Source organism: Vitis vinifera, chromosome 6 (assembly GCF_030704535.1).
Source record: "Vitis vinifera cultivar Pinot Noir 40024 chromosome 6, ASM3070453v1".
Classification (NCBI taxonomy): Eukaryota; Viridiplantae; Streptophyta; class Magnoliopsida; order Vitales; family Vitaceae; genus Vitis; species Vitis vinifera.
Genome location: NC_081810.1, coordinates 4,540,401 through 4,555,990, shown reverse-complemented (window position 1 = coordinate 4,555,990; position 15,590 = coordinate 4,540,401). Strand labels below are relative to the sequence as shown.

At 33.0% G+C, this 15,590-nt stretch overlaps 1 protein-coding gene across 9 annotated transcripts; it reads left to right on the top strand.

The window, feature by feature from the left end:
• Positions 1 to 1,249: 1,249 nt before the first annotated feature.
• On the top strand, positions 1,250 to 10,568 carry LOC100250095 (DNA repair protein RAD51 homolog 2). Of its 9 annotated transcripts, none has more exons than XR_002030217.2 (14): positions 1,250 to 1,436; positions 1,513 to 1,626; positions 1,716 to 1,868; positions 2,443 to 2,546; positions 2,646 to 2,709; positions 2,805 to 2,860; positions 3,380 to 3,460; positions 4,920 to 4,979; positions 5,077 to 5,168; positions 5,327 to 5,446; positions 6,707 to 6,850; positions 7,178 to 7,253; positions 9,187 to 9,234; positions 9,820 to 10,568. XR_002030217.2 is itself a non-coding variant. In XM_010652793.3 (13 exons), exons 1-12 carry the CDS (start codon positions 1,353 to 1,355, stop codon positions 7,219 to 7,221), a joined length of 1,116 nt encoding a protein of 371 aa, XP_010651095.1. In that variant the 5' UTR covers positions 1,250 to 1,352; the 3' UTR covers positions 7,222 to 7,253; positions 9,187 to 10,568. The 9 variants fall into 9 exon arrangements, 5 of the variants coding, with proteins under 5 accessions (XP_010651095.1, XP_010651094.1, XP_059593418.1 ...); XR_002030213.2 differs by having other exon boundaries at positions 7,178 to 7,257; XR_002030215.2 differs by having other exon boundaries at positions 7,178 to 7,280.
• The last annotated feature ends 5,022 nt before the right edge of the window (positions 10,569 to 15,590 follow it).

The following is a 15,590-nucleotide window of genomic DNA, read 5'->3' as shown; positions in this document are numbered from 1 at the left end:
TATTTTTCTTGGAAGAAATTTGATTCAATGGAGTTCTCGAAAGCAAAATGTTGTAGCAAGATCAAGTACTGAGAGTGAATATCAAGCTTTAGCTCAAGATGCAATTGAAATAGTTTGGCTACAAAGCTTGTTTTTTGAACTTGGACTCAAAACTGTGTAGTCCTATATTATGGTGTGACAACATTGAAGCAGGATCCTTAGCTTCAAATCCCATGTTTCATGCAACTGAAAAACAACTTGCAAATCTATTGACTAAGCCCTTAACCACTACTCGATTTGGACTACTTCATGACAAACTCATCTTTGCCAAGGCATAGCATTGCTCAAGGGGGCAAGTTGAATAAGTTGTTAACTTGTTTTAGCAAACTTTGTAATTAGTTAGTAAAGAAAACAACTTTCTAATACAAAAAGTCCCCATGCTTCCAAATCTCTCTACTTATATCTACATCTATGTATAACACTCAAAGTAGATCAAAATTCAATACAACTGTTAAAACTCATAGAGATAAAACTCTCAATAATTGTTTTTCTTGGTTCATCAATCAAACATTTAATACAAAAGATAAAAGTATAAGTAATTTAAAAAGAGAAACAATTATTAAACTTCCACAATATTTTCCATCACTTTTTATTTTCAATCCTTTTTCATTCTTTTATTCATTTTTATCAAACTTTCCAAGGTGTAGCCTATAAAAATAAGGTATCCCTTCCATTATATTTAGGTGTCAAAATTTCGAAATTTGTAAGCTCTTTAATCATATTTTCAGGAATAGTATCATTAAAAAACAATTCTTAAAAATAATTTGGAGGAATAAAATTTTACTTCACAACTCAAATATAAAAAATAATTTTGTCAACTTATTTTCCATGAAGATACTACACACTTATGTTTCAGTACAATATTTTTAAAGCATTTTTCATATTTTTAATTATTAATCAAAATAATTTTTTAGAATAAATTTTTGAAAATTTATTTTGGATTGAAATTTTTTTTTAAATAATAAAAAATTATTTTCAAAACCGACCTTTTTTTCATTATTACTTTCCTACATTTAATGCAACGGGAAAACTATTGGGTAAATGATGTGTTCTTCTCTGTTCCTATCCTTTATTTTCATTGAATTTTAAATTACACCTCCACAACTCATAACAGCTGCATGTCATAAATATTCACAGTGGTATATGGATTTTTTTATTTTTTTTTTTGTACCTTGGAAAAGCTAAAAAAATAATTTCTTAATTTCAAAAAAAAAAAAAAAAATCGCTCTGTATGCCCACATTTTTCCCTCAAAAAAAATGGAATTTAAGTGTAGAAACGCTCCGGAGAAGGGAGGGCAAAGGAAGAAGGAACGATGGCGAACAAGTTGATCAGTGAGATGGGTCTCCCCACATCAATAGCCAACATCTTCGCTGCTCGCAACATCACTACTGCCAAGGTAACCTCCCCACTAACCCTTTAATCTTTCGTAGAAAATTGGAATCATATTTTCCATATGTATTGTGTGGTTTCAGGAAGCATTATCTCTAACCGAATTCGAATTGATGGAGTTATTGGATGTGGGTATGGCGCGAGTAACATCTGCAGTGGCACACATCAGCGAAATCGTCTCGCCACCGACGCAAACTGTAAGAATCATCGCTACTTGCAAAACCCATCATTCCATTTTCACAGAAACAGAATTGGAAATGTGGGTTACAGTCGTTGTGTTTTGTAGGCCCTGTCACTGATGGAGCAGAGGGTTCAGAATGAGTATATGGCTGGCCATCTTCCCACACGCCTCAAAGGGTTGGACGAGGCTTTAGGGGGTGGAATCCCATTTGGTGTTCTTACTGAGTTGGTTGGTCCTCCCGGAATTGGCAAAACCCAAGTATGTTTTTTGGTTTTGAGATTTTATTTTTCCCTAATTGTTGTGTTCCAATTTTTATCAAGATATTTGATGGTTGGGATTACCAATTTGTTGCTGGAACTAACATACAAACATGAGAAATAAGAAGGAAACTTTCAGAATCGATATCACAAAAATTTGAAGAAAATGATATAGGTATTGGGTTTGATTATGAGCTTTGCTATTATGGGCATTTCTTGTTTTTGTTTTTTTGTTTTTTTTTTTTTTTTGGGTCAATTTGCTTTTCTTCTTAGTGTGTCTAGCTTCATAAAAAGTTTCACTCCCTTTATCAAAGATAACAATAATTCTCCATTGTTTGGTCCACTGGGAAAACAGGGAATGTGGGATTTGCAAGATACAAGACTACATTTTTTGGTGCCTATTTTGAAAAGATATACATATGAGAAGAGCTATTGCATGACTAATACTGAGAAGCAGGCATTTTATTTAATGAATTCATATTGCAATCAAATATGACCTTGGAGTATGTGCATTCTTTTAAGGGAAATATCTGCCTGAGACAGGTTGAATTGTTGTCTATTTGATGGAATTGCAGTTTTGCCTTAAACTCTCATTATTGGCTTCTCTGCCTGCAAGTTATGGAGGCTTAGATGGCCGTGTAATATATATTGATGCCGAATCCAAGTTTAGTTCAAGAAGGTATTTGCTTCTAGTAATTCAGGTTTGTGACATAATTTTCATTGCTATGTTTTAACAAGACATGGCAACTGTTCATAATTTGAACATTTCTTTCTGCAGGATGATAGAAATTGGATCAAAGAGTTTCCCAGAAATATTCCATGTGGAAGGAATGGCAAAGGAGGCATGCCCACTGTTTATCCGGTTTTTATTGTTTTCATTTGTTAATTTTATAGCAGAATTGAGGATCTCAAAAGGGCATTTTAATTTATTTTGCAGATGGCCGGGAGGATCCTAGTTTTGAGGCCAACATCACTGTCTGAATTTACTGAGAGGTGTTTCCTAAAATATAACTTGAGTCCAATAGATGTTATTTTGTTGGTAAATCTGACTTATTTTCCATCAGTAGAGAATTTATGCAAATCAATCTGCTGATTGGAATATAACCCGAGTCTAATGAATATTATCTTGTTGATAAATTTGATTTTTGTCCCTAATGCATGAGTTAGCATAGCCAAGCATCTCCTTAGTCCACCTGTGGTTTCTGAAGTTCAGTATCAATCATGTTAAACCCACAATTTTTTTAATTATGCTCCAATGTTCCACCATACTATCCATTTTTCAATCACATGTTTAATTTAGTTCATTTATTAAAAAATCCAAAATTGTCTATCTTTTGGATTAAGCTAAATGAAAGGTTCATCATGTTTCTAATGAATAATTAAAAGTACATGCGCTGCTGAGAAATTCCTTGAAGCTTTTCTTCCCTTTGTCTTTCTTACTTCTATATATGAACAAGTCAAGAGGCTACTTAATTCCCTTTTTTGAGTTTTAATTATGTAATTTATTTCCAGCTTACAGCACATTAAGATTTCACTTCTCCAAAATCATGTGAAGTTGCTTGTGATTGATAGCATGGCTGCTCTTGTTACAGGGTGAGTTTTAATATTGAAATGATATGTGTCTAGACCTTTTTATTTGGACTCAGATCAAGCTGCCACACCTCCACATCAACTACTCTTGTTGCATGAAATAGTATAACTACCCTTACTTGAGATTGAGCGATATTTTATCTGCAGCTATTTGCTTTAGATCTCTAGTATAAATGTCTATTTTATTCTATTATGTATTATAAAATATATATATTGTTATTGGGAACTAAAATTCTGGTTTTTTCTGAAAAGGATAACCTCAAATATCTGATCTGTGTAGAACCAGCCTTCAATACAATCATTTACTTTTCCTCTCAAAGGTGAATTTATTATTGTATTGAGTTCTCTCATGCAATGGAATTCGTAATCTTGGTTCTGTTCACATTATACTTTGTCAGTCATTGGCTTGGGTATTTCCTTATCTTAAGAGAGAATGGTGAAAGAAATGTTGTAAATCTAAGAAATAAAATCTGCCAAATTGTTTTGAATCTAACACTGAGAGGAGAGGGAGGGATGTTTGAATGCTTTTATTTCTGCCAATTTTCACCCTATTTTTTTTTTCTTACTTGAGTATCAGAAACTTCAGCCTAGATGGCAGTGTCTGACACTGAATGTATTGAATTCAACTCAATTCAGCCTTAATCTGATTGATTGGGGTCAGCTACAAAAATCCTATTTGGCAATTTAACTTTATTTAAGGGTCATGTCCTCTATTAATTCCTCGCTAATCATATATTTCACCACCTTGACCAATGTTCCATTTGACCTTTTTCTTTTCATTTCACTGTCTGCGACTTTAATCAAGTCATTCTTTTTTGCTTGTGCATTCATTAGTTTTTGTATATGGCCCAGCCATTTTAAATGACTTTCATTTCTTCCTTGTGTTGCCCATGATTGAAGCAATCTCTAACTTCTCATGAATGCATTCATTTTGCCCTCTAGCATTTGTATTGTAACTCTGCTTGGTGTGCTAATTTCGGCCTCATCCGTTTTCTGGGCATTTTTCATTAACTGCCTAACATTGTGTATCATAATGCCATCTGAATCTGTAGACTCTCTAGACAATATTTCAAACTTGTGTATCATAATGGCTGCATTGTGCATCCTTATTAAGTAATTTTTACCCTGTAATAGAAAATTGTAGTTCTAATGTTACCTACATTTATGTGTGGAACTTCTTGGAATTTTCAACTGTTGCTTGATGGAAACTTGTTTGGTCAATTTAATTCCTCAAAGTTAATCCCCCTTTCTTGTATTCTTCAGGTTTTCTGACACCATTGTTGCATGTTCTATCTCCATATGCTCTACGGCATGAATTGTAGTTTCCTTTTTTCTGGGCATAAATTTGGTGTCTGACCTTAGGAGTCCATACAAAATCCAAGCATAGATACTAGCTGGATGATGCACCTTGCCTTCTGGCTTTTGTGATATTTAGGCATTGTCCACCATTTTTGTTTTTCAGGGAATATGACCAGGGGCCTACCAGACAACATTCATTGGGTTGGCATATTTCTTTTGTTAAGTGAGGATCATATCCCTTTAACTTTTGGTTTCTTGGAACTTCTTGGCTACATATTATTTTTTCTGGTCAAGTGATATTACATTTTTGACATCTCTAGGTCAGTTGCAGAATTTTCACGAATTCCTATTGTAGTGACAAACCAGGTGAGGTCTCAAAGCCATGACGGAACCTCGCAATATTCCTTCCAAGGTACAGTGGCAAAATTAGATTGTGAAACCTTCTGCCCAAAATTATTAACACTATAATCTATTCTTTGCAGTGAATAACAGGGTGATTCTCAACATTAGATAATTTAGATTGTGAAAGCTTCTGGCCTGATTATTAATCCTATAATTTATCCCTTGCAGTGGAGAGCAGGGGTGAAACTGTAGATGACCACACGAGATTTGATTCTCATCTTGTTGCTGCTTTGGGGATTCATTGGGCTCATGCTGTAACCATTCGTCTTGTGCTTGAGGCTAAAGCAGGTTAGCATAAGACTTACATTAACTTTAAATGATCCTAGGCTGTCATGATAGGTGAACCTGACAGCATCTATAATATCCATTTTTCTTTCAGTATGCCAAAAGGAAAAAAAAAATAAAAAAAAATCAAGTAGTTAATGTTCCCAGTAAGCATAAACCGCTGTTTTAGTTGGCCTTATCACAATACGACTGTTATTTGATTTATCCATTCAGTTTTTGGAGGAAAGTTTGTTTTTATGCTTGTGCTGTTATGGAATATCTGATGCACAAACACAACTAAACCTTTTTTTCTGAGCAAATTCTTGCTTTTCTTTTACCCCCTGCTCTGGGTCAATTCGTACCTCATTATGAAACCTAAATTTCATCACTACTTCTGCATGATTTGGACCCAAGGATGTGTTATTTTTCTGCAAAATACTTGTCTGAGGCCATTTTGACCCATTAGAATTTTTCTAGACCCATCATGTCTGGGAGTCATGGGCAGTAATTATAGTACTTGGATTTCAGACACATCTGAGTTGGCAGTTTTCTCCATGATGTGATCGCCTTACAATTGATGGTCTGGAAGATCTGTAAAAGATTCTATCCTCTGCCACTACTTTAGAGGCTTGGAACCTGGTACAACATCCAAACTTTTAATGTGCAAACCCAGGGAAAAAAATTCTTGAGTCGATACATGCCTTTAAAAACTGTATCCCAAGAAGGCCATCATCTTATCAAGGCCACAGTGCAGTTTTGAAGTCAAAACACAGCAGAATATTATGACTTTGAGAGCCAAGCCAACTCAAACTCCAACATGTTAAGGTAATCATAAGTGCTATCTCTGGATGGCTGAGTTGTGTGACCCATTACCAGCAAAGTTTGAACTTTATATCTTCATGTGGACTTAGATTGACAATAGATCAACCTTTTACAATCACAAGGATTTGTCTGAAAGTAAGCAAAGCTTATTAGGGATCTCATATTTTTCTTCAGAGGTAACAACTTTTTCCAAATTAGGGATTCTTTTGCCATCCTTTTTATATTTACAGTGCTTTAAATTTGAAATATTGAAACAATTTTTTTTTCTCTTCAAGTGTTTGAAAAAAGCCATAATCAATGGGGATATATTTTAAACAGGAATACTTTTATACAATGAATAAATTTCTTCGTGTCTAAGCCAACATTAATCATTATTTTAAATGAGAGGATTCATTTCTATTAACATCTGAAAATCTATAACATTTTTTGTTAGTATGAAATATGCTTTTTCTTCTTTTGCAGGTCAGAGGTTTCTGAAAGTGGCAAAATCTCCAATATCTCCACCTCTGGCATTCCCTTTCAACATAACTCCATCAGGGATCTCCTTGCTAAATGATGAGGGAATAGAAATGAAAGGACCACAGATAAGCACAATTCACTATCAAGGTTTGTTATCAGAACTTCTGTAGGGTGAAATTTGCAGAACAAGTAATAGTGCAAACTGAAGAACCTACCAATGGCATTGTCCTACAGGGAGCACATGTGAGGGTGGCACCCTTCATCTATTGATTTTTGCTTGCATGATTTTGATGAAAACAAATCCCCCAACAAATGATATCAGTACCATTACCTTGCCAAGATATTAGGGGGTCCACCTCTATGCCCATATGCATGAAAATGCTTTGAATGCCAGCTGTATTGTAGACTAAGCAAAACTTGCTTGAAGTATACAATTTGGGAAGCCTCATGTTTTGCTTTAATGCTGAAATGCAGGCCACGAGGACATCATCAACTTTGACAGTGAAAGGTTGCAGTGATCAATCAGGACGCAAGCTGCATCAATCAATATGTAGGCATGTTGCAATTCTTATACCATGTACTGCTGACTCATTTGAACCGTGCTCCTATGTTACCTTTTACTTTTGAGGAAAATCCAATGAAGAACACATTCTTTATTCATTCACACATTTTTTTAAAATTGGTATCTTTTGTAGGTGAATGAACTTGGATAGAAACAGTGTAATTCCACTTTGCCGTATAAGATAGTTTAAACAGCTGTCATGAATTTGTCATGTGATAGATAAATTGGATTCCTCTTTGTAATAGACAGAACTGACTAGCATTATAACGAGATAAATTCTCAACTACCTGGGGTCGGCACTGAGTAGCTGGAATCCTGCTCTACCATTCTAAGCCTATTTAAAGCTGTGTGTCCTACTTCGGAATAGGTTTAAGTGTGTTAATATAGTTATCAACAAAATGTGGTGATATGTACTTGCTTCAACTTGAGACAACCGTGTCAATTTTTATTTTTTTTTAATTTCTATCAATGAAATTGTAATACATGCTTCAATTTGAATCATAATTAGTATTTTGAGATATCAAATTCTATTTTGTCTAATCTAATTATTCAAAAAATGAAAAAACCCTTGAGGATTCTTAAGAGTATATCAGCAGTGAACCCTTTTGATATGTGGAAAAGGTGGGTAGTGGAGAAGTTGGGAGTTTAGTTTGAGGGTAATGTTTTAGGGTTTGTGTTCATATGGAGGTAAATGTTGAGTTTTAGTGTTTATGGTCATGTGATGTGTACAAGATCTTGCATCACATAGACCTGGAGTTGGTTTGACAAGTATAGATGGAGAAGAATTAGGCTGCTTATAAGTCCTGTTGATCCTGGCCAAACCTGTCATTTAAGTGTTAGATTGGCTAGAAGCCAGGGAAAAGTAAAAAAATAAGAGGGCATCCTTCAGTTATTTTTGCCTATGTCTTGGCATTCCTGAATAGAACAAAATGGTAGAAGTGGGTTGTCCATCTTATGGTAATGGTCTGAAGGGCGAAGCTACAAACAAAAATATCCCTGTGTTAGCTAGTGTTTTTTAATATATTTGCTCAGGTTCTCATTACATTCAGAGAGGAAGGACTTTCTTTTATGTTGTTTTGTCTTTTTTGGTGAAGTGGACAGAGGGGGAACATGATGATTAAGAATTAAGAAGTGATCAAGCAAATTGAGAAGCACACAAACCGGGTGATTGTGATATTTCTTTTTCATTATAGAATTCAAAATTTTAAGTGTATTGATGATTATGTTGAAGGAAACAAATACTCATTGATCTAATCCATTTTTCTTTCTTTTATATTGGAAGGGGAGGTCAGGATCAGCCAATGACAGTTTACTCATAATATAAAAAGGAATCGCCGCAACTTTTTGAGTCTCCAATGAAGGGTGGAAAGCAGAGAGCTATTGCTTGTTGCATGTGAGGGTGAAATTTGAACTGAATTGCTGAGAGAGTGAGAGAATGAGAGAGTAAGAGAGAGAGGAAAAGAAGAATAGGAGTAGATATGTTAAAGGAAAAATGTTCACAAGATGAAGACATTCTCAGTTTAGGCATAAGATTTGGTAAAAGGATTCAAAAAGGATACTGCCAGAGAGTTGTGGATTTTTATATTAGGAAGACTGTTCTTTATTGAGCTTGAACTTGAGTTTAGCATGCAGATTGTGACTGCCTTTGAGTATTTGTTTCTTTCTTTTTGGTTTCCTTCATTTCTTTTCTTACATAATTTAGATTTGTCTGAGCATCTTTGGCACTTTTCCCATTGAACACACCCTCTTAACTCTGGTAATGCTAGATCTTACTCTGTTAATAAACTTTCATTTGGCCAGCTGGTTAGAATTATTATTATAGTTTCTTTACTCTCTGAAGCTCCAGAAATCAGAGCTTAGACATTATACAAGGTTGTAAGCATTGTTTTTTCTTGCACTAACCAACCACTATTTGTTTCAGATACAATGGATTCATGCAGACCAGCAGACAAGGAACACATAATTTAAGGTAATGACTTACACCTAAAAGCTCAATTATGTGAACCACCTAAAAGATATAATCATACCTGCTATTTGTTCTATTATCATGAATCTCCAGTAAGGAGTAGAGAAGTGGCAAACATTGAGTTTCCATAAATAGTCAGCATTCGGCTGTAGCCTGTCAAGGTGTCCAGCCGGTTAAGGCAAATGCTAGGATATCTGTGGTAGAGGTGTATGATCCTAGGTTTGATTTCTGTTGTTTGTTGAACCAGTGCTGGTTGTGACAGACACTATCAGTACTCAGAGATTTTGGGTCCCTATGGAGTGTCCAAGGGGCTCGGCCATAGGAAGTTTCTTGGTTATTTAAAAAGAAAAAAGGCTGCAATATCCCCATGAAAGTCCAAAGGGCTCAGTCATGGGAGGTTCATCAACGAAAAAAAAAAAAGAAAAAAATTAGGCGGCAAAGATCATGATGGCATGATGAGGGTGATACCATGTGATCATGTACCAAAGCAAAATCTTATTAGTTTATGAGTCAGATCTTTGGAACAAGAATACCTTAGCATGCACTCCATCAAGATTCAAAAGATTTATTCTTGTTTATTATTTGTAGGAACCGAGGAAAAAGAGCTTTTAAACTATACAATGAACTGGGTTGGGTTGTTTGTTTGTTTGCTCTCACCTAAAGAAGACATAAAAGTACTCCACAGTCCACACCCTTCAAGAATGGTTTCTCAAGACAAAAGGAAAAATATTATATGCACTCAAAGCACACAAAGATTGACTGGTTTTTAAGGTTTCTTTCCTTTCTTCTCTCAGGCCTTTCCATTTTATATCATTTCTCTCCACACACCAGGATTGCTTTGAATCTCCTTTTCCTTTGGTCTCTCAGTTGTGTTATGTGAATCATCCACTTAGCCTCCATTCTCACTTTGGGTATCAATGGTTTCCAAACCCCTTTTGATTCTAAGTTCCGCCTCCTCTCCGATTTTAAAGGATAACATTGGTATTACAAAAATTTTATCAAACACGGAAATATTTATTTATAAAAGCTCAGAAAGAGCTTTTAATTTGTCAAAAATCGATCCAAACAAGGTCTAAGCTCAAAAGCAAATCTTCATTAAATTAAACGAATCTCGGATTATGTGAATTGGCATGCCTTTTTTTTTTATTGTATGTTTTGGCATCTTAATCTCCTCGAAATTTTTTTATGCTTAGTATATGATATACTACATAATAAAAGATCATATATTAATTAGTGGCATGGTGCTTATTATATTAATTAGTGGCATTGTATTTGTTGGCCATGATGGACCAACTTGATGTATAATCTTCTTTCTTTCTTAATTCTGATTTGTTTAATGTGCCTTGCCTCTTGGCCTTAACCCCTCAGAAAAAAAAAACACTGATCTCTTTCCTTAAAATAGTCGATGGTCGATGGAGATATAATGATACCGAAAATTGTCGCGTTTAAATGTGGCCCTTGTGGAAAAGCCCAAAGGTTGAATCAACTTTTTGCAATGGTGCTTTTAAAGCCATCAGGTCCTATCATTTTCCTTAAAAAAATAAAAAGAAAATACTCGTTTAGGCCTCCTTTTCTTTTTCCCTTTTTTTTTTTTTTTCCTTTTTTGTCGGTTTAATCACTGTAGATTTAATGGCTTTGATGGTACATGTTCGGTGTGATATTCGTGAGTTTTTAATAATATAATAATAATAAATAAAAAAATGGTTAGCATCGTTTTCACACCTCATTTTCTTTGCTACCAAACAAAAGAAAAAAAAGGTATTTTGATATGCTTTTAAGTCAATTAATTAATAGGTGAGTGACAGAATCAATCATCTTGCTAAGTAAATAGTATATTCAGTTTAAGAAATATTATTTTTATCAAAATAATATTTAAAATCCAATAATTTATAATTATTTAAAAAAAATGGTGTTTGGTAAAACTTAATAGAAATTATTTAAGTTTAATTATATTTATTGTTGAATTAAAATTTATTATTTAACTTTTATTTTTAAGTATTAAGATTGTTTAATAAAATTAATTTAAATCATTAAATTAGTATATTTATCTCATGAACTATGAATAAAAAAATAAAATAAAGATTTAAAACTTAAGAATAAGTGAATTGTTTTTATTTATTTTGTAAAGTTATTTTTTACTTGAAGTCGTATTATTAAGTCATTTTATTAAATATACATAATTTATTTAATGATTTAAATTAAATTATTAAACTGATTTATTAATCATCTACTAAAACTCAAAATATAAGAAAATATTCATAGAGATTTTATTATGAATTATTAAAAAAAAATTTATAATTGTAATTTTTAAAAAGAAAAATACATATGGATCTAATTTTAGTCCAAAAGGGCATTGAGTTAGAGTGAACAAAATCAAACTATAGACCTATAAACTATAGGTTGTCCATAAAATAAAGATTGAATCAAAGTATGAACTAATGGTGTTGAGACCTTGAAGATTGAGTGTGTCTCACGTTGAGAGGAGTGATTATTGAATATAAAATAATTGTTTGTATTTATTTTATTTTTTTACCTCTTATATTTAATAATCAAATGTAACATGTGAAGGAAAAAAAAATTATATAAAGTCTCATAGGATTGACCGGTTTGATTCGGTGGATAATACTCCCCGGTTATCAGCTATAATTGAGTTGTATGTCTGCCTTGGCGTTGTGATGAATGATGATGAGCATGGGAAAGGGAAACAACTTAGGATTCAACAGTTCGGGGAGTCTTTTGATGGTCCTGATTTGGCAGAAAAGTTTGGGAGATCTCCTTTTGTCACGTTGAATGCCTGATGTCGACCGCACAGGAGCCGGTCTCTTCACGCCAATTATAAATAAATAAATAAATAAATATGGGAATGGATAAGGGCATTTAGGTGATTACACATATGAAAAAGTAGTGGTACGATACCAGCATTTTTCTTTTTCTTTTTCTTTTTCTTTTATTTTATTTTTTTATTTTTTTTCGTTTCCCATTGATTCAGACTTGGCAATAATGGCGGGTTGAGGAGAGAGAATAGAATAAAATATTTTAAAATTTTAAATTTTAAAAAAAGAAAAAGGAAAAATAGAAGAGTTTGACTAAGGATAATGATAGAAAAGGTAATTTCCATGAATGGAGAGGAAGCGTCCACGTCCCCCTAGGCACAAACCTCGTACACAACCTTGCCGACAATATACCCACCAAAAAAGGAAACCCCATTTCTACTTTCCCATTCTACACTTTTTTTTTTTCTTTAATATTATACATGCCCATACCTTCTTTTATATATATAAATTATCTCCTTGCATTGATACCCTCGAAATTTGTCATATCTACAGGACTTCCACACAAAGCAAAAGGTCGTTTGGCCACGAAGCTATGTGTATTTTTTAAATGCAATTGACTTGCTTTTCCTAGGTTTAATATTTTAAATTAAGGTTGATTAATAAAATAAATCAATATCATTAATTAATCACTGCTTTTTTTCTTTTTTCTTTTTTCTTTTTTGAAGTTTTTATAGCCGAAAAAAAAAAGGATTTGGAATAAGTATAGCGGTAGAACACAGCATATCGGCAGCCGTTTTTTTTTTTTTAATTATTAATTTTTACTATTATAGTATTTTATATTTTCGTCTTGAGCCATACAAGACTTCTACGTAAAAAAATATTATCAGTATTTGAAAAAAATGATTTTTATAATGATGGTGGACCTTTGGCTTTTAATTTTTAAGTACTTTTCTTTTTATAAATTATTAATTTACTGTTATTACTAAATTATTTTTTAGGGAAAAAATCTTCTCCGTCCAGGAACCATTTGAAAACTTATAAGCAAGAGGGCGGGTTGGGCAAAGTCTAGAATCAAGTACGTGGAGGAGGGTGATTGGTCGAGGGAGGGACCCAAGATAGCGTTGTTGATACGAATACGATTGTGGGGATGAGGTGACTTGTGGAACCGGATATTGCCGGTGGAAGAGTCATAATCAAGGTGGTGGGGATGGTTGGTTGAAGTTACTAGAATTAGCAAAGAAGCTTAGTAAAAGGTTTTAAGGTAGGAGGATTACCCTAAGAGGAAGGTACTAATTGTTCGTGACTATGAAAAAAAATATCGTATATGCCTGTCCCTTTCTCTCTCCCACAATTCTGCCTTTCCACTGCCACGTGTCGGTTGAGAAAAAGACACTCGCATATAATTAGTTTGTCTTCCCATTATTTTGTTCACGACTTTGAAGCCCCACTCGGGACCCCATCTTTATGCTTTATTTTCTCTTTAATTTTTTTCTCCCCCAAAATTAATAAATTTATGGAACTTAATATATAAATATTTTTTATTGCAATTTTGAAGCCAAAATTGAGCGAGTTCAACCATCTAATCCTTTGTTCCGTTTGACTAATGACATGGACAAAATTTGAACGGCTAGGATAAGTTTGAATTATAAAAATATTAAAATCTATATCTTTTATTAAAATATAAAAACATAAAAATTATTAAAAAAATATTTAACTTAGGTTTTAATTATATTTTATATAAATATAAAATAATTCACACAAAAGTCCTCGAGATTCTAATGTAATTCAATTAATTAATTCTGTGTACCTCTATAAATTAAAGAGTTTATTATATAATAGAGAATGTTATATATTTTTTTATATAAAATTTGAGTTTGTGAATAATAAATTATATTAAATAATAACTAATAATGTTAAATATATTGGACGCAATATCCACCATAGCATCAAGTAATGGAGGAAAAATGAAAATGTTGAGATTAGTGTTGACGTGACGAGTGGGAGAAAGAGTCAACCCACCAAATAGTGACCCCTCATTCTCATCCATCATTCATAAATAGAAAAATTGGGCAAACCCATTTCAATTGGTTGACTATTTAAAGATATTTTCAAATTCAAACCAATTCAAATTGACTTTTGAATCATAAACTTTACAAAGAGATGTGTTAATGTTAGTGTTAGAATGAAGCAAAGCTTGAAGCACTCTCGGCCTTTAAAAAGATGCAAGCAAAGTGAACTCCAATTGATTGCATTGCCCTTTCTAAAGCCATTATAAATATTATACTTATTTATTCAAAAATGGGACTAGTGAAAAAAAAAAAAAAAAAAAAAACATGTACTATATATGTCATTTGCACCAAAAATTAATCAACTGGCAATACATTTTTCTCAAAAGTAATAACTAAATTTTTTTTTCCCATATATAGTGCCGAGAATGATACATGCCCATGATATCTCAAGGTGGTCATAGATTACCAGAGGTTTTGAGGTCAATGACTTAAAGCTGAAAAGTTGAGTTAGGGTTTTTTTTTTATCTACTTTTGGAATTGTAAAATGGGGATTTGATCGGTTTTGTGTCATAAGGTGTAACCAGGTTTAAAGTAAATGATAAATTTTCTTTGAGAACATTTTTACTGCCTAGAGTACGTTTTTATAATATTTTTACTTGATATGTTTTTAATACTAGTGTTTTTTCTATAAGTGTTTTTAAAATAATCATTAATCAAGTATTTATTTAGAGAACATTACGAATGGTTTTTCAATATTATAATTGATTTTTCATATTTTTAAAAATATTTTTTAAATTTTACCAAACATTTAAGAGTTCATTTGGGAGTGATTTTAAAAAACATTTATAGTATTTTTAATACTTGAATGATAACAAATTTTAAATATTAAAAATATTGAAAGCATTTTTTAGAATCACTGTCAAATATGTTATAATTTTTCTCAAAAGCATTTTTAGGCTAAAAACACTTTTTAATATCACTACCAAATGAACTCTTAGAATGTGTTTGGCAATGGTATATTTCTAACACTTTAAAATTTTATTTTTTAAGTATTAGAAATGCTAGAAACACTTCTCAAAATCACTAACAAACCCATTCTTAAATTGTATCATCTAACGTTATTTTTTAAGCATTTAATGTTGGGATTGAGCCACATGGACCTACCATGGTTGACACTTAGCACTTCCAAATGGAAGGCTAGAGGTCCAGGACTGTGACCCCTCAAATCCACCAATTGTTTATTTGTTCCTTAAGGAGGCATTAGACTAGGACTAAACCTTATGCCCAATCAACTCCTGGTACCATCTAAGCAACTTACCCAAATGGTACTAGGAGTTGGTTGGACATAAGGTTTAGTCATAGTCTAACGCCTCCTTAAGGGACAAATAAACAATTGATGGATTTGAGGAACCAACGGTGTATACCCAGATGGTACTAAGAGTTGGTTGGATTTGAGGAACAACGGTGTATACCTAGATGGTACTAAGAGTTGGTTGGACATAAAGTTAAGTCCTAAGGACAAATAAACAATTGGTGGATTTGAAGAGCCACGATGTATACCCATATGGTACCAGGA